The sequence below is a fragment of the Mobula hypostoma genome, chromosome 23 (genome assembly GCF_963921235.1).
Source record: "Mobula hypostoma chromosome 23, sMobHyp1.1, whole genome shotgun sequence".
In the NCBI taxonomy this organism is placed as follows: domain Eukaryota; kingdom Metazoa; phylum Chordata; class Chondrichthyes; order Myliobatiformes; family Myliobatidae; genus Mobula; species Mobula hypostoma.
The window spans coordinates 44,252,572-44,278,913 of NC_086119.1; the positions used below are offsets into that span (position 1 = coordinate 44,252,572).

The following is a 26,342-nucleotide window of genomic DNA, read 5'->3' on the forward strand; positions in this document are numbered from 1 at the left end:
CCATGACTATGTCCGAGAAAAATCGTAAGAATTGGGGGAAAAAGCAGAAAGTAATCCTGAAAAGGGTAATCTGTATAAAATAACTTTGGAAAGGATAACCTTCAAAACGTGAAGAATGGGCACAAGGTAGAAAACGTCACTAATCAAAGAAAGTTACAAAGAGCAAATATATTTAATGATTAGGCCACAAGAGCCCAGTTGCAACAAAGGGTTTTTGACCTAAAACAGAAACATGACCTTTCTTCCCATTAGTGTTGCCCATCATGCTGAGTGTATCCAGCGTTTCCAATTTTAATTCTCCATTTTTCAATTTTACAGTTTTCTTTTCATTTTCATGAATTGCTGCAATTCAAGGTAATTGACAAGCCAGCAGAATAGCCCAAAGGTGAAACGCAAAATTGGAGAACAGATTGTATCTCAAACACGTGGACAATTATTGTACGCTCCACTTCTATGGACAAGATATTATATAAGTTATGCATAGAATTCTAAAACTATTGCCCAACAGACTAAAGAATGCATCAGGGGATAACCTATATTTTTTATGGCAAAGCAAGTAGACTTTTGGTCAAGATGGCCCCTGTGTACAATGCTCCTTTAGTCAACATCTTCTGGATAGATCATGAAACCATATATTTCTGTTCTTTTATGTCTTTTACATTTGTTTTTCATCTTGGATGTGATTCTAGAACTGTTGCAGTCTGTGATTTGCAGTTTGGAGATTGTTTGGGTGTTCCAGTGCTCCAAGAGGATTTTGGAAGACAGAGGCAGCGTGTGCTAACCTCTTGGCAGGCAGCTCATGCTTGTCTCCATTTTGCCAATTGTAGCTTCCATTGTGCGCCGATTGAAGCAATGAGGGAGATTAAAACATCAAGGCAAATGCAGAGATTTGGAGATGGTTTGGGTGGTCCTGCGCTCTGCAGTGTCTGAGAGGTTTCTGGGAGGCAGAGGCAATGTGCGCGAACCTCATGGAGGGCAGGCTGCGGGACAGGGTGTAAGCCGATGTTTGACTCCATTTTGCCGATTAAAGCTTTCATTGTTCGTCGATTAAATTGCTGAGGGAGATTGAAACACTGAGGCACATGTGGAAGATGAGCACTGGCTGCCTGCCTTGTGATCACTGAGGATCGCTCTGCTATGCTTCCGGAAAGGGGGGATCTTGCTGCTGTGCCTGCAGAATGTTGCCCAGGTTTTCTGTGTTTTGGTTGTGGACTTCCATCGGTCTTATAGTTTGTTTGTTTGTTTTCCATATTTTTCATCCAATGGTTCTCATTTTTTTGTGCGGGGGAGGGGGTGGATTTGGGGGTCGATGTATCTCTTCTGTCTTGTTTTTTTTGTGCGGGAGGAAGGGTTTGGGGGTTGATGTGCCTGTTCTGTTTCTGTTTCCTTTTTTGGGCGGGGAGGAGGAGGGGAGATTTTGGGGTTGATGATCGTGCTGCCTTTCCTTTTTGTTCTTCCTTGGTTTCATGGCTATCTGGAGGAGAAGAATTTCAGAGGTATATTTTGATAATAAATGAACCTTTGAACCTTTTTTATTAAGACACCGATATAGAAACAAAGAAGCACTTAGAATAAGCTGCTGATCACTTTGGGCTTCCCAACACTCAGATTATTAGTGGGCTTCACCTCAGCATGACGCTGAAGAGATCCCCTTGTTAAAATATTGATTCACAGCCTGTAAATCGTGTGCTTCATACATTTTCTGCTAAATCTAATTTCTCCCAAAGATTGCAAACTGCAAGGCTAAATTGCCCCATTGAATATTGATATCAATTATGTGCCTTTTAAATTAATTAACGAGCAATCTTGGTTGGGTACTTAGTGTGCATGAACACACACATAACATACCCTATAATGGAACTCACAGGACTAGAGACAGTTTACACTAACAGAGCTGGAAGCAGTTTACACTGACAGGACTGGAAGCAATTTATACTAACAGGACTAGAAATGGTTTACACCAACAGGACTAGAAGCAGTTTACACCAACAGGACAAGAAACAGTTTACACTAATAGGATTAGAAGCAGTTTACACCAACAGGACAAGAAACAGTTTACACTAACGGGACTAGAAACAGTTTACACCAACAGGACTAGAAACAGTTTACACTAATAGGATTAGAAGCAGTTTACACTAACAGGATTAGAAGCAGTTTACACCAATAGGACTAGAAACAGTTTACATTAACAGGACTTTAGAGCAAAGGAGGATGAGAGATGACTTGATAACGGTGTCTAAGATTACAAGAGGCATAACAGGACAGCCAGCACCTTTTGCCCCAGAGTGGAGGAACGTTTAGGGGAGATGTCAGAGGTAGGTTTTCCACACAGAGCATGGTACCTGTCTGGAGCGCACTTTCTGGGATAGTGGTAGAGGAAGATACATTAGGGACATTTAGGAGACACTGGGATTGGGACATGGATGAAAGGAAAGTGCTATGTAGGAGGGAAGGGTTAGATTGATTGTGGAGTCAGTTAAAAGGTCGAGGCAACATCATGAGCCAAAAGGCTCATCATTGTTGTAGTATTTTGTTTTCTCTGTTCCCTGAAATATTACCAGTCTGGAGACGGCCTCTCAGTGGCTTGCCCTGATTCACAGGGTGCTCGGGGTTTCTCCTCTCTGAGCCCTCTAGATGCCACCAGCCACCATTTAAGCAGCTTTTCTTCTCTCAAGCAGCCAGCAATCATCACGCTTCGATGCAGAGGGCAGGAAACAGAAACGGCCACAGGACAGAAGTGGGGAATCTGGCACTTCGCAGATGAGTCACTATGGATCTCGATACAGCTGCACATTTATGCACTGGAGGTTGATGACTGCTCCTGGTTGGCATGGAGCAACCTGGGCTGCTTACCTGGCTTCAGTTAGACTTTTCACACCTGCATTCAACCAACCGGAACAGATACCTGGCCAGTTGCTGAGTCTGAGTGGGCAGGTTGTTGGAATTGGCTGCCCTGCCAGTTATCTGTGTATTTGTGCACTGGCAGTGGCTATTGCTGCAAACATCTCCCAGACGGGAGATCTCAACCTTTGATTTACCGTGGGCCCCTACCATTAACTGAGAGGTTACTGGACCCCAGGTGGGGGACCCTGCTCCCAGAGGCTCACAGGGCAATGATAGGTGACTGCCAGTCATTGGGAAAGTTGAGGAGAAGGGTTCACCAGGAAGCAAGTCTTGCTCCAGTGGGCTGTGGGACTCCGCCACCAGCTGAGATGCACTGGTGTGCTGAAAGGTTGTCCTCTGCCTGCGTCATGCACTGGCCCCTTCACTTTGCACTGCACAAATGTCCATTGAGTCGAACAGCACAGAGACGGGCTCATTGTCAACGTCAAACGTCAAGCTAATTCCAATTTATTCTTCCCATCATTTCCTCCTTGGATCCTCCCACTCACACACCCGCAGGAGACGACCAATCCTCGGACTTGCACGTCTTTGAAATGTGGGTATGCTTGATGTCAGGATGTGGATATGTTGCACACCTACTAGAGCCAATTTCTCACAGCACCTCCAGTGCTTTCCGTGTGGAGTCTGCATGTTCTCTCTGTGCCTGCCTTTGCTTTCTCCTGTGTCCCAAAAAAGTGAGAATTAGAAAATAATTGGCCAATATAGACTCAGTGACCACTTTATTGGATACCTGCTTGTTGAAGCAAATATTTAATCAGCCAATCATGTGGCAGCAATTCAATTCATAAAAGCATGCAGACGTGGTCAAGGGATTCGGTTGTTGTTCAGAGCAAACACCAGAATGGCTAAGAAATGTGAACTCAGTGACTTTGACCATGGAATGATTGTTGGTGCCAGATGGAATGGTTTAAGTATCTCAGAATCTGCTGATTTCCTGGGATTTTCATTCATAACAATCTCTAGTGTTCACAGAGGATGGTGCAATAAACAAAAAGCATCCAGTAAGCAGCAGTTCTGTGTCCATCTATGGCTTCCTCACTGTCGTGATGAGACCATGCTTAGGTTGGAGGAACAACACCTTATATTCCATTTGGGAAGCCTCCAACCTGATGGCATGGACATCGATTTTTCTAACTTCCGGTAGTGCCCCCGAACCGCCCCCTCTTCACCATTTCCCATCCTCTTTTCCCTCTCACCTTATCTCCTGGCCCACCTATCACCTCCCTCTGGTGCTCCTCGCCCCTTTTCTTTCTTCCACAGCTGTCTGTCTCTTTCACCAATCAACTTCCCAGCTCTTTACTTCATCTCTCCCTCTCCTCCAGGTTTCACCCATCACCTGGTGTTTCTCTCTCCCTTCCCCCCACCTTTTAAATCTACTCCTCAGCTTTTTTCTCCAGTCCTGCCGAAGGGTCTCGGCCCGAAACGTGGACTGTACTCTTTTCCCTAGTTGCAGCCTGGCCTGCTGAGTTCCTCCAGCATTTTATTGCTCGGATTTCCAGCATCTGCAGATTTTCTCTTGTTTGTGATGAGAACACTCAGAAGTGGTTTCCGCCGGAGTTTAAATCATGACAGAACGCTGTGCCTCCTAGATGGAGATGAGGTGACGTGCCGGACCATGGAGTGAGCTGCTGCTGCCTTCGGTTGTGCTTTACCTTGTCCTGCGTGGGAGGGAACTCTATCAGTGACTATTATGCAGGTGTTTAGCTAACATGCCTGTTGTTGGTCACACGGTGCTTTCAGTGCCTGCGAACTGCGAGCTGTGGGCACGAAACTTACAGCCGAGTGACGTGTATAGCGGGGGTGATACAATGCACGTTTAGGTCAGAGTCTGCACTGATACAGCGGTTGGTAGGTGAGAGGGACTTGGCGACACGTCAGACTCTGTGACAGGATGTTGATATAATGAGTGCAGTGTGGGATGTGACTGACAGGACACGGGTGAAGCTGTGCAATACATCCCGGTCTGCGAGGCCTGGCATTGGTTGGTGTGTTATCTCCTCTCAGAATGTCCAAGCACCTGTCTGGAAGACTCTCCCTGTCTGGTGTAGGATCAGGGCATCCGTCCTCATCTGGACTCCAGTACCAAACCCTCATTAGTGGCGGGAAAAAAGTCATCATTACCATCACCATCATTTGCCAGCATTCACCATTTGCCCGATAGAGATATCCACGTACTTCACTGTCAAACCTCCGAAGGTAACAGCCACACACGTTCTCAGCGGCAGCGTTTAACCCCTTCCCTATCACTCGTAGCATCAGAAACCCCTCCCCCATCACTCGTAGCGTCAGAAACCCCTCCCCCATCACTCGTAGCATCAGAAACCCCTCCCCCATCACTCGTAGCGTCAGAAACCCCTCCCCATCACTCGTAGCGTCAGAAACCCCTCCCCCATCACTCGTAGCGTCAGAAACCCCTCCCCATCACTCGTAGCGTCAGAAACCCCTCCCCATCACTCGTAGCGTCAGAAACCCCTCCCCCATCACTCGTAGCGTCAGAAACCCCTCCCCTATCACTCGTAGCGTCAGAAACCCCTCCCCATCACTCGTAGCGTCAGAAACCCCTCCCCCATCACTCGTAGCGTCAGAAACCCCTCCCCATCACTCGTAGCATCAGAAACCCCTCCCCTATCACTCGTAGTGTCAGAAACCCCTCCCTATCACTTGTACCATCAGGTACCCCTCCCCCATCACTCGTAGTGTCAGAAACCCCTCCCCTATCACTCATAGCGTCAGAAACCCCTCCCCCATCACTCGTAGTGTCAGAAACCCCTTCACTCCCATCACGTCTCACTTTTGAAGAAGCGGCTAGATTTTGATTGCTCAGCCTCCCCAAGGCTAGTTAGTGGCCGTTACATTAAAAAAAAACGTGTTGATCATTCTAACTTTCTGCATCACTGTCTGGTGTGGGTGAAGGTGGGGGAGGGTGGGGTTACTGAACAGGTTCAAAAAAGATGCAGAAAGTTGTGAACTCGGTCAGCTCCACCACGGGCACTGGCCTCCACAGCCTCCAGGACATCTTCAAGGAGCCGTGCCTCAAATTGGCAACATTCGCCATTCAGGACCCCCGTCACTCAGGACGTGCCCTCTTCTCACTGTTACCGTCAGGAAGGAGGTACAGGAGCCTGAAAGCCACATGCAGCAATTCAGGAACAGCTTCTTCCCCCCTGCCATCAGATTTCTGAATGGACACTGAACCCATGAACAATACTTTTTTTTCTCTTTTTGCACTACTTATTTAACTGTGTATATATACACTATAAATTACCAGTAATTATATATTACCATAATTTATAGTTTTTATTATGTATTGCAGTGCACTGGTGCCGCATAACAAACTTCACAACTTATGCCAGCGATATTAAACCTGATTCTGATTCTGATTCAGAGCTGAATCACTTCTCCTTGTACACTTTTGCTGACAGCCGTATTGTTGTACTTTTATGACTGTAACTTATGCCGTTCTGGCATTCAGTAAGGTGACTTTGTATTCCAGTTAAGACTGGGTACCTACTGGCAGGAGAATGCGCGTGACAGCAGCTTAGAGCTGGCCGCAAGCTCTAATTAACAAGCAACACAAAAGGCAGTGAGCTGTCTGCATCTGAAGCCTGAGATGGTTGGTTCAGGGGCTTCCCTTTTAAACACCCCCCCCCCTCCGTGAGTCTTCATTTATGGGTGAAAATGGATCTGCCCATTTGCGCATATGTTCTTTATTTTATTGCCTTTGTCTCAAAGCTGTAATTGGAAAATGTGCCATAAAATAGATTGCAGCTTACAGTAATGTATTCTCTCAATTCTTCCCAGCATATCATCTGCCAATATCATTAATGGAATTAGTCCTCCTGCTGGGAAGGCCCCGAGCTCTGCTGTCCAAGAGGTCGATGTGGAGCGGGAGGGGGGAGCACAGCGATAAGGAAAGAGGATTGCTGTGTAAGGTGAGGGAGGGCTGATGACTAGTCAGCGAGAATGAGGAAAGGAGTCACAGAAGGCAGCAAGTAATGCCAGAAACGGAATTGGAGTTGGTTTATTATTGTCACATGCACTGACATACAGTGAAAAGGTTGTTTTGCGTACAGTTTGTACGGATCATATCATTCCACAGTGCATTGAGGTAGTACAAGGTAATACAATAACAGAATACAGAATGAAGTGTAACAGCTAAAGGGAAAGTACAGTCTCTGAGTCTGAGGCCTCTGTCGGTCAGAGTGGACTGTGGATATTGCATTGGTGACCCCGATGCTCTCGGACAATTCCAAAATTATTGAGCGTGCCGGCCAACGCAGAAACTTTGCAACTGCTGGAGTTTTGGGAGCAAAATGCCGTCGCTTGGTTTATACGAGTTGAGGCCCAATTTGCACTGTGAGAAATCACCGCCAACAACAGTGAGTCTACTAGAACACCCGACTGAACACAATAAATACCGTTTGCTGAAACCTCACCTTTTACAGAGTTTTCGACTATCGGAGTCTGAGCGCGCCAAACAGTTGCTCTTCTTACCCAGTCTCAGCAATAGTAAGCCGTCGGAGCTAATGGACCATATGCTGTCTCTCCTGGGAAATCGCCATCCTTGTTTCATTTTTAAAGAACTCTTCGTGTAACAAATACCTGATCAAGTTTGCATAGCCCTCGCTAATTCACCCGTGAAGGATTACAGGGAGCTTGCTAAAATGGCTGATAGTCTATGCTCAGCTAGGCAGCCGTGCATCGTTCCTCCTCCTTTCTCAGCAAGGTCCCCAACATAAGGACGCCCGTATCTGCGAAACAGACGACGCTGGGCCTGTGTTTTTACCACGCTCGCTTTGACACAAACTTTAGGAAGTGCTGCCCACCTTGCAGCTTTGACAGTGCCAGTGCATCGGGACATCTGAGGTCCGTGAACACTGTGGGTTCCAGCTGCCAGGGTCATCTACTGCTCATTACAGACGCCCTTTCAGGGTGACGCTTCCTGTGTGACACGGGTGCTTAAGTAAGTGTGCCGCATTGCCTTTTAATAAGAAATCAAACATCTACAAAACCTCACTAGAAGCTCCCAACAGCAGCAGAGTCCAGACCAACGTTGTTCTGCTTCAGTGGGCAACATTACACAACGGACTTCATCTTGGCTGAAGTGGCTAGACCTCTGCTCAGTGCCAGTTTTAGTGAATTCTGAGGGGGGGGTGTCTGTGTAGGGTAATGTAATAGATGGAAACAACCACCCTTTTTGTTGGGGTTCACTTTAAGAGGCTGGTCTGACATGATAAGGTAATTGCCTAAAGAACTTTTACAGCACTTTGTGTTCAGTTTTTTGGTGTTCAATAAAAGAGTTGCTACGGTTTTTTTTCTAAACATAAAATGTCTCTGCCATTTTATTTGTGAAAATGTACACCTCACCCCCTCCGAACCAGATCCCCAGCACCCTCAGGTAGTCAGTGCATTGATTAAAAGCTGTAAAGCATCGACAGAGGGGCCAAATTTTCTTAGCCTCCTCAAGAAGTAGAAGCCTTGGTGAGCTTTCTAGGCCACGGTCAGACCCAGGGCAGATTATTAGTGATATTCACATCTAAGAACTTGGAAGTTCTCAGCCTTCTGAAACTTGGCCCATTGTCCCACCCTTGCAGCTTTGTATTTCCTGTCTTTTAACTGCTAGTTGTACTCCACTGAGAGTGGTGAGAGCTGCTTCAACTAAGAACGGAGCAAAAGGGAATGAATAGCTGACATTTCAGTTTTCAAATTTTTAATTTTTCACACATCACAACTTTCTCTTTTTTGGGGGTTCTGCTGTGGAAAAAAATGGGCATGTGATTCACAAATAAGAATTCTCAGTTAAAGTGATCAAAATCCCTGGTTGTAATACTCATTTATGCATAAGGGTCTTTGCCCCACTGACCCCCCGTTGCCTGGTGTGAATAGCCGTCAACCCCGCCAATAGATCAATTGCTTTGGTGTGGATAAGGTGTGAGTCGCCCAATGATCAACCACGACACAAATATGAAACAATATCCAAAATGCGAGTAAAGAATTATACTTCATAGCAAAGTTTTTTGTGTTGGGTTAGTAGGAAGAACTATAAGAAAAGACGCCACATAAGTAACTTATCAGTCTTGTGCACATAATATTTTAATATGTTGGAGCTCACGCCTCCGATTCCATCCACAACGTCCTTCCGAGACTCCGGCCACCCTCGGAACCCCCGAGGTTCGGTGTCCGCCGCCCGGGAACCCCGTCCGTTCCTCACACGTCTGTCCTCTCCGCTCGCCTCCCGAGAAAGCCCGCGCTCCTCAACTCAGCACACATATACAAGATAACAGAACGTGACTTCCATTGGCTAACAAATGAATACAATCTCCATTATCTCCCAGTATAACCCAAACATTGCAGTTACAGAGAACCCCTTGCTCAGCAGTTAACATTACGAGAAGCCATTTTGGTAATAAGCGATTAACAGTCCACCTAGTATACTGAGAGCCCTACATATGTGAACAAAGGGTTGGGGGATGAATACCTATCAAGGCCCTGTATACCATAAAATTTGTTATTTCACAGCAGCAGTACATTGCAATACATAATAAAGACTGTAAATTACAATTCAAAATATATATAAAAACAGTAGTGCAAAAAGAGAGACAAATAATATATAGTAAGGTCGTGTACATAGGTTCATTGTCCATTTGGAAATCTGGTGGTGGAGGGGAAGAAGCTGTTCCTGAAATGTTGAGCGTGTGGTTTCAGGCTCCCGTACCTCCTCATTGATAGTAGCAATGAGAAGAGGGCAATTCCTAGATGATCGGAGTCCTTAATGATGAATGCCACCTTTTTGAGGTACCAGCTTTTGCGCGTGTCCTCGATGGCTGGGGAGGCTGGTGCCCATTAAGGAGCGGGCTGAGTTTGCAACCTCCTGCGGCCTTTGCCAATCCTGTGCCGTGGCCCCCCCATACCAGACAGTGAATCAACCAGTCAGAAGGCTGTCCATAATACCTACGTAGAAACTTGAATCAAATTAAATTGAATTGAATTGACTTTATTTCTTACATCCTTCACGTACATGAGGAGTGAAAATCTTTATGTTACGTCTCCATCTGAATGTGCAATGTGCAAATTATAGTAATTTGTAGTAAATTGTATGTACAGTAAGGTATACAACAGGACAGTCAATATAGCTTAGGAATACAATTGTGTCGGCGTGAATTAATCAGTCTGATGGCTTGGTGGAAGGAGCTGTCCCGGAGCTTGCTGGTCCTGGCTTTATCACTGCGGTACTGTTTCCCGGATGGCAGCAGCTGGAACAGTTTGTAGTTGAGGTGACTGGTCCTCAATGATCCTTTTTACGCACCTGTCATTGAAAATGTCCTGAATAGTGACCTGAATACTGGAAAGTCTTTGGTGACATATCGCGTGTCCCCAAACTCCTAATGAAATATAGCCACCGTTGTGCCTTTTTTGTAAATGCATGAGTATGTTGGACCCAGGATAGATCTTCAGAGGTGTTGACACCTAGGAACTTGGAACCGTTCATCCCTTGATGAGGACTGGTGGGTGTTCCCTCGACTTCCTCTTCCTGAAGTCCGCAATCAATCCGTTGGTCTTATTAATGTGGAGTGTAAGGTTGTTGCTGTGACAACAGTTAGCTTGTCGGCAAATTTATAGATGGCGTTTGGCCTGTGCCTAGGCGCACGGTTGTGGGTGTAGAGAGAGTAGAGCTGTGGGCTAAGCACACATTCTTGGGTGAAGCAGTGTTGATTATCAGCGAGATGGAGATGCCATTTCTGACCCACGCTGACTGTGCTGTCCTGGTGAGGAAGTCATGGAGCCAGCTGCAGTAGGAAGTCCAGTGGCCCGGGTTTTTGGAACTTGTTCATTAGTACTGAGGATATAGTGATGTTGAATACTGAGCTGTAATCAATAAATAGCCTTGCTGAGTACCTCCAGCATTTTGTGTGTGTTGTGTAGGCATTGCTATTATCAGGATGTTGGGAGTTTGAGAATGACACTCTATAAAGAAGATCATTACTTTACAGGTTCTTTAGAAGAAAATTGTACATTAACAAGCACCCGGTGAGTCTGGTAGCTCCCATTGTGGAGGCACTCTTTACCTAACACAACAGGCAGGGACTGTTTTACATTGTTTTCTTGAGATACCACAGGTTTGATATGACTGGACGTGCCATCTATTCAATTATTTGTAGAAAGGAAATATGAATGTGAAGTAGTGGCAAGAATAGAGCACTCAGCTCCTCCAGCCTGTCTGATTTGTAATAAGATTGTGGCCAAATTGATTGTAGTCTCAATTCTTCATTTCTGTCTCCCTATGTCACCCTTTGCCTTTACGTTTCTTGTCAAGAAAATATCTATCTCGCGCTTCAAAGCATTTAGACTTTTTTTCCCTCCCCTCATCCTTTGAAGAAGAGACTGGTAACTCTCAGAGAAAACCCTCCTCTTTATTTCTGTCGTACAAGGCTGATCCTTAATTTTAAATAGCAGATTTTTACTTCCAGATTCTCCCACAAGAGGAAACAAACTTTCCACATTCTCCCTGTCAAATATCCTTTGAGGTTTATTTGTTTTAAACAAATCCTCCCTCACCCTTCTAATGAATGTGGTAGAAGCCTATCCTGTCCAAGCTTTCCTTGTAAGGCAACCCACCCATTCCAGGTTATCAGTCCAGTAAACCTTCCCTGAGCTGCTTCTGACAGATTAGCATCCTTAAATAAATGAATCCAATGTGTCTTGCGTATGAAGGATATGGAGAAATTCTAATCATCTCTTCAGTTATAGGGTGAGTGGTTTTCTGTGCTCTTTGGTCCTGAGTGTGGGAGTACTGTTTGGGTTTATTTTTCTGCCAGTGATTGGTTGCCTAGTAGTTCCAGACAGTTTCCTGATAAATAGGCTTTATAAGGCATTAATTAGACCACATTTGGAGCATTGTGAGCAGCTCTAAGCCACATATGCCAGCAGTCATGTGCCGATATTGAAGGGTGTCCAGAGGAGGTTTACGATAATGATTCTGGGTTAACATATGAGGAGCATTTGATGGCTCTAGGCCTGTACTCACTGGAGTTTAGAAGAGTGAGGGGGGAATCTCATTGATATCTAATCAAATATTGAAAGGACTAGATAGGGCAGATGTGGAGAGGATGCTCCAATAGTGTAAGTGTCTGGGACCAGAAGACACAACCTCAGGGAGAAGGACATCCCTTTAGGACAGAGATGTGGAGGAACTTCTGTCACCAGAGGATAGTGAATCCGTGGATAGTATGTCCTGATGAGGGGACTCGGTCTGAAATGGCGATTGTTCACTCTTTTCCATAGATGCTGCCTGTTCTTCTGAGTTTCTCCTGAATTTTGTGTGCATTACTTTGATTTCCAGCATCTGCAGAATTTCTCTCGTTCGTGAAACTGTGGAGTTAATTGCCACGGGTGGCTGTGGAGGGCAAGTCAGTGGGTATATTAAAAGCGGAAGTTGATAGGTTCTTGGTTAGTAAGGGCATCAAAGGTTTTGGGGGAAGGCGGGAGAATGGGGTTGAGGAGGAGGATAAGTCAGCCATGATGGAATGGCAGAGCAGACTTGGTGGGCTGAATGGCTTAATTCTGGTCTTATGATATTGAATGAAATGAATTATTCCATTAGTTAATCTCCAAGGCTTTTTCCACAATTGAACGTGTTTTTAGGAGAGCAGTATTAACTCATGCAAGTCAATGTATAATTAAATTATTCTCCGAGAAGGAAAATGAATGTATCCATTAGAGCAAGTGTTGGCCACTCATCTCCACAAGCTTGCTCCTCAGATGTCTTGAAATGTTTTTCCATCTCAAGTAAGTTTGATGCCTGGCCTCTCCTGAGTAGGATCAATATATAAATTAATGATTAATATATAAAGTTACAATCTGATCAGCTTGCATGGCTCCTTTCTATTATCACTGGGGACATGTTGGTTTTTAAAAGCAACTAGAGATGCAAGATTGTGCTCTGGGCTACTGCTTCCATAGAGTATGATATTTAGGCCTTTGGTTAGTGGGATAATTTTAAGGGGTTCTGGAGCCTGCACCCTTTCTAAAATTTAGTGATTAACATTGACTTTAACAGTGACTTTGTTTTGTTGAATTCCTGATGCTGCTGCCACATTCTCACACTCTTAATTCTACCTCTGTAATTAATTCTGTTATTGTCTCTCACCATTTCTTTTTTCACTGCTTCAGATTGCACTACATTCTTTGCACTATCCGTAATTTTCAGATCTTTTCTGTATTTATTGTGTTCATTACTACCTGGTGTGGGTGACTATAAACCGATGTGATCTGGCAAATAAATGCCTTCCTCACGGCATTTGGGCAGTTAATTAGGTAGCTAACTAGAACTGGTTACCACATAATTCCTGTCAGCACGAACTGGCAGGTCTTTGAATGTCAGCTGATTTAATGCAGGAATGTTCTGCAAACGCATGCAGCAAGTAGTGGGAGATTTGACAGTGCAGTGAGAGAGATGGTGCAGAAAGATGAAGCTAGGGCTTTACTCTTTGGAGAGAAGGAGGATGAGAGGAGACATGATAGAGGTGTACAAGATAATAAGAGGAATAGATAGAGTGGACAGCCAGCGCCTTTTCCCCAGGGCACCACTGCTCAATACAAGAGGACATGGCTTTAAGCTAAGGGGTGGGAAGTTCAAGGGGGATATTAGAGGAAGGTTTTTCACTCAGAGAGTGGTTGGTGCGTGGAATGCACTGCCTGAGTCGGTGGTGGAGGCAGATACACTAGTGAAATTTAAGAGGCTACTGGACAGGTATATGGAGGAATTTAAGGTGGGGGGTTATATGGGAGGTAGGGTTTAAGGGTCGGCACAACATTGTGGGCCGAAGGGCCTGTACTGTGCTGTACTGTTCTATGTTTCTATTATGAAGAGCAACTATTCTGGTTTCTCTTCGCCCTGGGATGTATATCCTGTGCTACGCAGGAAGTCCAGACCATTTGCAGGTCCTGGACAAATGCTCACCTTCTTACTTATTGCAACCCAGAATGAGCCCATGGACAACCCCCCCCCTCCCCCACCCACCCCTGCCCAGCAGAACAATCCCATTGTATTTTCTCGCAAATAAACTTGCGGAGGCGTTTTACGTCTCAGAAAAGCCGTGGCAACTCACTTATTGAACACCAAAAAACCTTAATGTAATTACATCATCATGTCAGGCCAGCCTCTTAAAGTGAAACCCCAGCTCGATGTTGGTACACTAATTACGTTGTCCTACTCCCATCAGTTTCATTTCCCTGCCCTTGTTTCCACTTACCCCTGCAACCAATTCTGCCTTTTGTGGGTCCGTCAACTCCCCTTTGATTCATATGTACACAAGCCACTGATTTTCATAAACACTTAACCAACCAGCACATCCTGAGATATGTGAGGAAACCAGAGCCCACGGCCACAGGGAGACCATGAAACCTCCCCACCGAGAGCAGCAGACGACAGTATCGAACCCTAGGCCCCTGGAACTGTGATGCAGTCGTGCTAACTCATGCATCTCCATTGCTGCCCTTGAGTTGGGGGGAGCCCAAGTTCAGTGCTTCGGAGGTTGTGCAACGACCGATATTGTCGCTGTTCACCTGAGAGGCTGTGAGTTTCAGGAGGAGGTGATCCCATTGCTCACGGATGCCGGCAAAGATCAGCCAGTCAAATAAAAGAGCAGGCAACTGGTTGAAGAAATCTGAGGGCACCTTGCTCTGTATCCAATATTTGCTGCTAACATTAATGGTGAGGAATTATCAAAGAAATTAAAAAGGGACGAGGGATTGCAGGATGTCTGTTACCACATGCCGGATTGGAGAGGTTGGGTACGGGCTGAATCCAGGCGGCAGGGTTCAGGCCCTGGAGCGTATTGAGGTGATGTTTGGATGACAATTTAGGTGCCAGGCCAGATTGAAAAGCCCAGGATGTTGGGGCCGGAGTTGAGGGACGGGCCGGTTCAGCTCGGACAGACTCTTTACAGACTCCAGTTCAGAACCCTATTTACTTGTGTTTATTGTTTGCATGTTTTTTTTAAATTTCTCTGCACGTTGGGTGTTTGAAACTTCATTTTTTTTATGAGTTCTTTTGTGTTTCTTTTGGGTTAGGAGAAGAATCTCAAGGTTGTATAATGTATAATACATACTTTGATAATAAATGAACTTTGAATGTAGAAACAGAGAGATAACACAGATGAATGTGTGAGTGGGGAGATGGTATGAGGGAGGACTTTTGATTCCAGGGGCACTGGGCCTATATAGGCCTGATATACTTACAAAGGACTTGAACCAATACCCTCACCATTAATGCCAGGAGCAAGGTTGTTGAGGAGGGTTTAAACTAGTTGGGCAGTGGGTCAGGAAGAGAGAAAAGGCTAAAAATTAGCAGGTTTGGATGACAGAGAACAAAGGGCTATAAAAAAGGGAAATAAGAGACTGATCATGTTTAACGATATATCTATGTTCAAGGGGAGTCACAACAGAGTTGTGTGAATTGATGGACAAATGGAAGTGTAAACTTTCAGCATCATGGAAAACTGGACTGGAAGCTCTCAGGTTTCAGAGTTTTCTGATAGGTGAGAGAGAGGGAGAGAGATTAAAAAGGAGGGGAGCTATGATATTGACTAAAATAAATGATCACTGCAGTGTAAAGTAACGATGTATTACAATAATCGAGACTATATCGGTCAAAATAAAGGACAAATGTGGGACAAGAGTGAAGTATAAACCATTTATAAATTGACAGATTGTGCACTTATTCTTTCCTACAATGGGAGAAGAGAATCTGATGTGGATGTTGGCAAGACTTTTGACAAGATCCCATGTAGTAGGCTAGTCCAAAAAGTGAATGCCTACAGGATCAGAGATGGGGGTTGGAAAATTGGATCTAAGCTTGGCTCAGTGTTGGAAGCCAGAGATAATGGTTGACAGACTGTTACCTGTGGACTTTCATGGGGCTCGTTACTCAGTCCCCTGCAATTCATCACTCAGGGACTATGGTGGAGTTGTTTGCAGGTGACAGTATACGTTAAGGATGTGATTGACAGTGATGTGGTAAACTTTAGACAACAGGAAGATGTTGATGAACTGATCAGTTGAGGAGAAAAGTGGCAATGGAACTTAATTGCAAATGGATGTGAGGTAATGTGTTTAGGTAAGAGAATGTACAGTAAATATGACACTATTAAATGTGAGGAAGAACACTGCTCCTTTGATGTTGCGGTGTTCGGTGAGCTTGGCAATTAGCTTGTAGCCATTTCATCACCAGTTGAGGTGACATCCTCAGTGCGCAGTTGTTGGTGTTTCAAATGGGCTGGGGGAGGGGGGGGCGGGTTGCTATATAAGCGCGAGCACTCCTAGAGAGAAACGCCAACAGCTGCGCACTGGGGATGCCAGCTTGACTGGTGATGAGACATCTGCAAGCTGATTGCTGAGTTCAGCAAACACCACAACATCAAATGCCTCAACCTGATCTACCAATGCTCACCACCATCCTAAGCACTGTTCCTTGAACAGTCCGTGCTCAAATCATTAATAATAACATAGATCAACGTTGGTTAAAAATACACTCTGCACACTGCATTACGGGGAGATGTAAATGCACTGGACAGGGTGCAGAGGAGGTTCACAATGACACTGAGAGAAATGGAACACTGTAGTTGTGAAAAAAGATGGGATAAGCTAGGACTGTTTTCTTTGCAATGTATCTGAGAGGAGATTTATTGAAGACTATAAAATTATGGGGAGGAGAGGGTACTTGGAGTAACTAGTAAGAATCTATTTCAGCAGAGGATTTAAAGTAATTTTTGGTGGGATTAGAGGAGAAATGATAGTAGAACCTGTTGCCACAAACATAAACCCTCCATCACATTTGAACAGTCCTTGACTGTGTATTTCAAATACCCTGACCTGCATGGTCACGGGCCAAGAGTTGGAAGCTGGGTTTAGCTAGATAGTTCATGAAAGTGGCACAGACATGTCGGTCAAACTGTTTCCTTCTATATTGTAAATATGCTATGATTTTACAGTTATGAAACTGGGGCATTGCAATGTCCGTCCAGCTTGAAGGACCTGCTTCTGTAAATGACAGAGATTGGTGTGACGTACATAACTTGTAAGTAGCACACAAAATGCTGGAGGAATTCATTGGGTTGGACTGCATCTATGGAGGGGAATGGACAGTTGATGATTTGAGTTGAGACCCTTATTCCCTCCGTAGATATGCCTGACCCATTGGGTTCCTCCAGCATTTTGTGCGTTGCTCCAGTTCCCACCATCTGCAGTCTCTTGTGACTCAATGCAGCAATCCCTCAATTCATTTTTGGAGAAATTCTTCTGTTCATTTTTTCCTGAGATGTTGCTGTAGTCCTGCTGTCATCCATGTTTCCTTCACCCTCTGAGTGAAATGCTGACTACTTGTGATTTCATCCCTGGCCGGTGGTGTAGTGGCATCTGCGCTGGACTTGGAGGTGAGTGGTCCTGGGTTCGAATCTGGCCGGCTCCTTGCATGTTCTCCATCCATGCTGGGTTGAGCGTTGAACTTGGCCTCGTATTAAAAAAACAGACAAAAGTGCTAAAAGAAATGGCACAAAGGAACAAGAACAACAACATGTGTCACATCCACTTCCAACACATAAAATCAGCATCAGAATGAGGTTTATTATATAACCATATAACAATTACAGCACCAAAACAGGCCATCTCGGCCCTTCTAGTCCGTGCCGAACTCTAATCTTCCCATTTCTGCTCCTACTAGTATGTGCACTGGGAGAAATCCTGAGATTACTAAATGATAAATGTGCCTAACCTTGGAACTGTGTCTCATGGTTTGAGATTCTTCTACCAGTAGAAACAGTCAATTTCTCTGTCATATACCTTATGTTTCATTTAGAACAACCCCATCACACGCCATTTTCCTGAACTTCAAAGAATATAGATATGTTTTTTCTTGTTATAGGAGAATTTCCCTGACATGTGTCAAGAAATGTGTTGTTTTACAGTAACAGTACAGTTCAAGCCATAAGAATCACTGTAAGTTATAAACAAGTTCAGAAGAGGGTACAATGAGGTTGTGTTCATGGACTCATAGACAGTTCAGACATCTGATGGTGGGTGGGTGGGGAAAGCTGAGGGCTTCAAGCTCCTGTACCTCCTCTCTTGCAGTGATGGGAAGGGTCTGAGGTGGTGAGGGTCCTTAATGATGGATGCTGCCGTCTTGTGGCACCGTTTGTTGAAGACGTCTTCGATGGTGGGGTAGGTTGCCCCTGTGATGGAGTTGGCTGACACACCAGATGCTTTAGGCTGGAAATTGCTTTACTCTGTGCCTTTAGCATTGAGACAGTGTTGTGAGGCACCCGAATAGAGTTTGTGAATGTCATTTAATGAGCTGATGGCAATGGTGAGGCTCACGGAATAGAGTTGCCATGTTTCCAGTGTAATGATGCACACAGCCCGTTTCATTGCAACATTCACTATTGGTGTGCTACAGAGTCTCACAATAGTTTCTATGTAACACTGCCTCTGTGAGTTTTTACTGTGGCTCTCAAAGGGTGGAACCACAATATAAGGAACTCTCCCTTGTGCGAAGGACTGTTGCGTGTAGATGACTGGATGCTGCAGTAAGGGAGAAAGCCCTCAGGAGGAATGTTTTTTGTGAAGGAGGCTCCAGTGATTGTCCAGTGCCACACCCAGGTATTCCTGCCTGGGAGATGCCCAGAAAAATGGAAGTTTAACCTGAACTTTAGAGGAGCCAACACTACTGCTTGGCATATGCCATATATATTCAGTCTGTTCTTGTGTATGAAGCCCTCTCTCCTTGCCTGTACAATTGGATGGTCTCCAGTATGTTACAATGAGCAGCAAACTGAATTGTAGCAGGTAGCCTGAGCCCAGGAAGCCAACAATGACCATAACCCCAACTTTTAGGTACACGTGAAGCTGTATTTGAGGTTGCAGGTGGTTATAGATCGCCAGAGAAGACAAAGAATTTGATTTTTTTTAAATCCTGAGGAAATCAGATTAGTAAAGCCTGTGTTCCTGTGAGTAAATAGAGGCTGTCGTTTTCAGACTAGTGAAACTGAACACCTCACTGCAGATCAATTGTGAACTGACAGTCTTCAGGGGAGTTTTATCTTGGGTGCAGGAAGATGTAATCTTAGGGACAGTGAAACTCCAGCCTAAAAAAATCGAAGTGTTGAATTACCCAACAAACATTGTGCTCTCAAAGAGGGCAAAAGTGCAGTACTATGGGTTAACTAGATTTTCAGCTGTAACACAGTTTATTTTTGGACTGCCCAAATGAATTTCTGACCTTTTTTTTAAAATAATTCCTTTTGGGTTGCAGCATTTCTTGGCCATTGCCTGAGGGTTTGCAAGCAAGGAGCAAAATTTAGTCTCAAAAATAGAAGCATAGAGTAAGACAGCATGAAAACGGGTCCTTCAGCCCAACTGGTCAATGTCAACCACGGCACCTCCCTGCTAGGCCCTGCTAATGAAAGGTCAATGACTCATGTAAACAAGGAGGCAATCTTGGGTAAACAACAGAGGGGAGAGATACAATTATAAACTACATTTTCTCTCTAACCTTTCTGTTGATTTCTATTATTTACTTTATTTAATGGTTCCATGGTTCCACTTAATATTAGAGAATGTATACAGTATACAACCTGAAATTCTTACTCTTCACAGGCATCCACAAAACAGAAGAAAAACGTTAACCTTAAAGCCTCCCCTCTCATGCACAAGTAGCAGCAAAGCATTAACCCTCCCCTTCTTCTCCCCCATTTGTTCCAGCAGAAAGCATCAGACCCCACCACTCACTATGCAAACAACAGCAAAGCCCCAAAGAGACCATGAACGAGAGACCATCAAAAAACCACTGCTCATCCAACAGTTTGACATCCCACAGGCTCTTTTTCACTACTGACAGAGAGAGAGGTTATCACTCCTTCCACAGTGAGAAGGGAGGCCAACAGCTCACTGCTTTGATGTTACAGTCTGCAGTGCAGCTTAGTTGCGAGTTCCCCCCGACTTGAGAATCTTCAGCAAGCTCTCCCTCACCATTGAGAGAGAGAGAGAGAGAGAGAGAGAGAGAGAGAGAGAGAGAGAGAGAACGAGAACGAACGAGAGAGAGAATGAGAACAATTGCTTAAGTCCAGAGGCCTCCGACTGCCACACTCGCTCTCTCGATATTCCGATCTCCCCCGGGGGTTCAGTCTAGCGTCACGGGCGAGGAATAGGGTTACCCACAGGGCCACTCAAGGCCGCTCCCCGAAGGCGCACATCTACCTGATATCGAAAATGCTAGGTTGCTCGGCGAGCTCTGAGAGCGGAAACCACCACCGTAGAGAACCACAGTTTTGAGTGCAGCTGTAGATCACAGACTCCCAACAGGACCCCAGCCACCTTGAAAAGAAAAGAAGAGGCATTAAAGGAAAGAATTTAAACTGTTTTGCCGATGAGCTTGAAGAAGTCACCCTCTGGTGACTAGGAATTATTTTTTAATTAATTGCTTAACAACATAAAAAATTATATTTTACCCATTTTATAACAAGCACATAACATTTTAAAATAATACACCACATTCTCTGGCTTCAAAATATGTTTTGTTTGAATGTAAACATTTTCTGGAGGGAATCTGTATTTAACCCCTTGCACCTCCATTATTTTCCAACCTCCTTTTTCCTCTCTTTTCAGAATAACTAGGGAGAGAAATGATATCATATTTATCCCCATGATGAACTACTTTCTCAGATAATCCTCCATTTTTCTAATAGTTTTCTTGTAAAAAAGATGTGTATAATTTATGATTAATTTTGTTTTTCTTGTGAATGCTGCTTAAATGATGCTATGTACCCGTGGTGCTGCTGCAAGTTAAGATTTCCGTTGCACCTGTACAAACAACTCAACTTTGACTTTGGTTTTGATCTCCTTGGTCCAGGGGGTTGATTATCCTGATCATTTAACCTACTCATGTCCACCAATAAAAGGGTTCAGTGGAAAATGAAAATGAAAGCTGTACTTGATAGGTGTCTTGCTATAAGAAATCTTGACCCAAAATGCACTGCTGGGATCACCTTGCGTTAATTAAATGCTCCTCAGTAAGACGTGAGCTGATTGGATATTCACTGAACAATCACCATAGAAACATTAAAAAAAAGGCAAGCAAAAACATACTGAAGTGGAAGCAATAAATCTCTCTCTTGACGGTGGAATTATGCTACATAGGAATAATGTGACAGCAATAAAATGAACCAAGCTATTAGACAAGACCAATATGGTCTACAAAACCCAACGCAGGGACTGCAGCAAATATTACGTTGGTCAAACTAGGAGAAAACTATCCTCAAGGATCCATGAACATCAACTGGCTGTGAAGTGGTATGACCAACTCTCCTGAGTCTCTACCCATGAAGATCAAGAGGGGCACAAATTTGACTGGGCATCAGTGAACCTCATGGCGCAAGCAAACATGTGACCTGCAAGAGAATTCCTGGAAGCGTGGTTCTCCGTGAATAACTCTGTAAACAATCCTTGAACCTCGAACCTATTTGTGAGCCGATGCCGGCAAAATTCCAGACCACAAAGCATGAAGTTCGCCACACGGCCGATCAGCGACGAGATTTCCTCCTCACATCACAATTGAGTTTTCGAAATGACGCCCAGCCAGATGATTGTAAAGCATATAAAGGCTAAGCATTTGGAGGAGATGCCACAATCAACAGCGCTGCGACGATATCTCCTCACATGGTGACAAAACATTTGCAAGTAAATTGCCGAGATTGGAAAACAACTCAACCCAACCATAAAGTCCCGATGAAGGGTGTCGACTACTTGCTCTTTTCCATAGATTCTGCCTGGCCTGTTGATTTCCTCCAGTATTTTGTGTGTATTGCATAAAATCTCTTTGTTAACTTTGGTATACAGGTGTCCCCCGCTTTTCGAACATTCGCTTTACAAAACCTCACTGTTACGAAAGACCTACATTAGTTACCTGTTTTCGCTAACAGAAAGTGTTTTTACTGTTACGAATAAAGGCAACGCGCGCCCCGAGCAGCCGCTCTCCCTGGGATTCAGAACGGCATTCTAGCCGGCATTGCTTAAACACATGCCTGTGAGCAGCCGTTTGCAAGATGAGTTCTAAGGTATCGGAAAAGCCTGAAAGAGCTCGTGAGGGTGTTACACTTAGCGTAAAACTAGACATAATTAAGCATTTCGATTGTGGTGAACAAAGTAAGGACAAGCAACACACATCAACGTTGCTGGTGAACGCAGCAGGCCAAGCAGCATCTGTAGGAAGAGGTGCAGTCGACGTTTCAGGCCGAGACCCTTCGTCAGGACTTGTCCTACAGATGCTGCTTGGCCTGCTGCGTTCACCAGCAACTTTGATGTGTGTTGCTTGAATTTCCAGCATCTGCAGAATTCCTGTTGTTTAAAGTAAGGACAAAGTGAGTTTGGCTTGTGGAGGTTGACCAAGATGATGTTGAAGAGGTTTTGGCATCCCATGACCAAGAACTGATAGATGAAGAGCTGATGCAATTGCAAGAGGAAAGGATAACAATCAAAACCGAATGCAGTAGCGAAAGTGAAGTCATCCAGGAACTGAACGTGAAGCAACTGCATGAGATTTTCGCTGCAATGATAAAGTACGACTTTAATTTTGAAAGGGTACATCGGTTTAGGGCATATTTGCAGGATGGTTTGAGTGCTTACAAAGAACTGTATGATCTAAAAATGTGCGAGGCTAAGCAGTCAAGCAATCCTTCCACATCAGCCACAGCAGACGACGAATCTCGACCTTCGACATCGAGGCAGGCAGACATAGAAGATGACCTGCCTACCCTCATGGAAACAGATGACGAGATGACACCCCAGTGTCCCACCACCCCAAACCCCGGGCCGCGAACAGATACCAATCTGCGGAGAATGCAGCGGTAGCCAGGAGGCACCCAACACATCTTTAAGAAAAAAGCCGAAATAAGAAAGCTAATTAATTAGGTGCTGCCCGGCACGTACATGTCGGCCCAGATCAGAGACGATTGCTGATTGTGTCGCCTCTGATCTGGGCCGACATTTACGTGCCGGGTGGCACCTAATTAATTAGCTTGTTTATTTCGGCTTTTTTCTTAAAGATGTGCTGGATGTGTCCCGGGTACTGCTGCACCACTGCATTCTTCACAGATCGGTATCGGTTCACTGCCCGGAGGGTGGGGACCACTGCACCACCCCAACCTCTGACAATTCAGCCTAACACACCATCATCAGTGTGCTCAGAGCTTTCCCAAATCCGGTAAGTGATACTACACTGTACATACATTATTTCTACTTTATATCGGCTGTGTATTTTTATGTGTTATTTGGTATGATTTGGCAGCTTCATAGCTTGAAGGTTACTGGAGAGCGCTTGCGCCGTGTTTTTGCCGAGAGCACTTGCGTGAGATTTTCGTTACGGAGAACAGTGCGGCAATTATTGTGGAAAAGTATTTCTACTTTATATAAGCTGTGTATTCATCATATCATTCCTACTTTTACTATATATTACTGTTATTTTAGGTTTTATGTGTTATTTGGCATGATTTGGTAAGTTATTTTTGGGTCTGCGAACGCTCACAAATTTTTCCCATATAAATAAATGGTAATTGCTTCTTCACTTTACGACATTCCGGCTTACGGACCGTTTCATAGGAACGCTCTACCTTCGGGTGGCGGGGGAAACCTGTATTCAGTATGCGCCGGTGATATCTCAAGCTGCTTTTCTTCTCTCATATTGTTTTGGTTCTTGATAAATTATACTCATCTGTGGGAGACATTTTCCTACCCGAAAGATTTGTGCCATTTCTGCTGTTCCTGCTGGTGAAGGTTAGTGCTAGCAAGGACACACACACTGAGCTGTCTGCAGCTGTGACGTGGTGTGACACTAGATCATAAAGTCAATGCTCACCTCCATTAGCACTGCAGTTGAGCCGATAACGCAGAGAACTCAAATTCTGATTCACAAGAATACACCTTTTCGATGATTTATAAGGGTCGCAATGGTGCTTCAGCAAATTTTCTCGTGCTTACTTTCTCAGCATCTACATAGTACGTAATCTTTGATTTGCTCCTTTGGGAGTCCAGAACTTACTAAGTTACAATTTTCTGCGAAAGCACCACATAAGCATTGAGACTGGCCATTTTACCTCTGTGCATGTTTTACTAATTCTCAGCCACTAAAGAAGGGCAAGTATGCAAGTATGAAAAGTGGCTCAGTCTTGTTGGGGACTACGAAAGAAATTAGCTTAAACACAGGAGATTCTGCAGAAGCTGGAAATCCAGAGTAGCACATAGAGACGTGAGCCCCTGAATGATTTTCTCATCTTGTTTAGTTTTTTGGGAGTGATCCACAATGAGCATCAGTCGAAGTGCTAATTTGATGTGGAATATCCCTGCAATGATAATGAAGCAGACTTGGTGATAAAAGGACAAGCTGGTAAATTGGACAACCTCCAAGAAACAATTATATTAGACTCTTAGAAAAGTACAGCGCAGAAACAGCCCATTCAACCCATCTAGTCTATGATGAAACCTTTTAAACTGCCTACTCCCATCGACCTGCAGCAGGACCATATCCCTATCATCCACGTACCTATCCAAATTTCTCATAAATGTTAAAATCAAGTTCACGTGCCCCACTTGCACTGGCATTTCATTCCACACTCTCACAGCCTCTGAGTGAAGAAGTTTTCCCTCCTGTTCCCCTTAAACTTTTCATCTTTCACCCTTTACCCATGACCTCTAGCTGTAGTCCCACCCAACATCAGTGGAAAAAGCCTACTTGCATTTACCCTATCTATACCCCTCATAATTTTGTATAACTCTATCAAATCTCCCCTCAATCGTCTACATTCCAAGGAATAAGGTCCTAACCTATTCAATCTTTCCTTATAGCGCAGTTCCTCCAGTCCCAGAAACATCCTTGTAAATTTTTCTGTACTCTTCAATGGTTCAATGGTTCCATTTAATATCAGAGGATGTAGACAGTATACAACCTGAAATTCTTGCTCTCCGCAGACATCCACGAAACAGAAGAAAACTCCAAAGAATGAATGACAGACAAATGTTAGAACCCCAAAGACAGCTCCTCCCCTTGCCATGCACCAACAACAGAAGGCATCACCTTGCCCCCTCACCCATTTGTTCCAGCAGGAAGCATCAGGCACCCCCCCCCCCACCACTTTGCAATAGCAGAGCCCCCAGAGCAACCATGATCTAGGTCCATCAAAACTACAGTCCATAACACAGGCTCTCTCTCTCTCTCTCTCTCACTAACAAGGGAGAGAGGTGCATCACCCCTTCCATATTGATAAGGGAGACCAACAGCTTGCTGCTTCGATGTTACAGTTTGTGGTGTTGCTTATTCGAGCTCACCCGACTGAAGAACCAGCACACTTTTTCCCCATCCCTACATCTTTTCTGTAAGTAGATGACCAAAACTGCACACAATACTCCAAATTAGGCCTCACCAATGTCTTGTACAACTTCAACATCCTAGCTTTTGTATTAGAAATATTTTTGGAATATAGGCACACTCTCTCGCCCTTATGTTAAGGATAACCAATATGACGATAACTTACAAAACGTTGTAAGCTGAGGCTGCAGTCTCATATGGTCTTGTAAACACTTTCCCCTCGTTACCCCTGCCCATTTGCTTGCCTGCTCTCCTTTTCCAAAATCTTTGTAAACTGAGCTCACAGCAGACACATGAACGACTGCAGAAGCTGGAAATCTGGAGCAACGTGGACAAACTGGTCAGGCAGCATCTATGGAAGGAAGCAGCTGACATCCTTAACTCTCAGGACTTCACCAGGATGAAGAGCTTGGCCCAAGATATTGACAGCATTGAGTGTGTCTCTCTCTCTCTGAACTGAGCTCACTGTGCTGGGTTTTGGATTGTTAAATCAAACTCTGGATCTGTAAAACAACTACAGCAATGTAATGCTGCCGTAATCAAATCTGAGTGACCAATTAAAGGCAACTTTTGATTGGAAAGCATCATGGTTTATAGGACATGAGGCCACAATGTTACCATTAGATTTCAGGATCACACAAGTTATTTGGCAAGTGTTGCTTTAGCAGTATTAGGGCTGTACTGACCTTTTTGGAGGAACTTCTTACTTACTTGATTGTTTTAATCTTTTTTTTGCAGGTGGGTGGAACCAAAACCGGAGTGGTGAAGTACGTGGGAGAGACAGACTTTGCAAAGGGCGAATGGTGTGGGGTTGAGTTGGATGAACCTCTGGGTAAAAATGACGGAGCTGTTGCTGGCACAAGGTAAAGAACCTCCTTGCTGAGCTCCCGATGTTTAGTGGCTCGGTTTCCTCACCAGCCCATCCACCCATCACAGAGAGACACTGTAATAAACTGATTAGCGCATGCAAACTGACCATTGAAATGTCTTTTCCAGGCCAAACTCCGAAATACGTATGCCACAATATAAG

General features: G+C 44.6%; 1 protein-coding gene across 4 annotated transcripts in view; it reads left to right on the forward strand.

The window, feature by feature from the left end:
- clip2 (CAP-GLY domain containing linker protein 2) overlaps window positions 1-26,342 on the forward strand; it is a 168,079-nt gene that overhangs the window by 68,567 nt on the left and 73,170 nt on the right. For all 4 annotated transcript variants that reach the window (XM_063031322.1, XM_063031323.1, XM_063031324.1 and 1 more), the window contains exon 4: window positions 26,051-26,175. In XM_063031322.1, coding sequence (XP_062887392.1) covers window positions 26,051-26,175 — 125 coding nt within the window. The remainder of the gene's footprint in view (window positions 1-26,050; window positions 26,176-26,342) is intronic.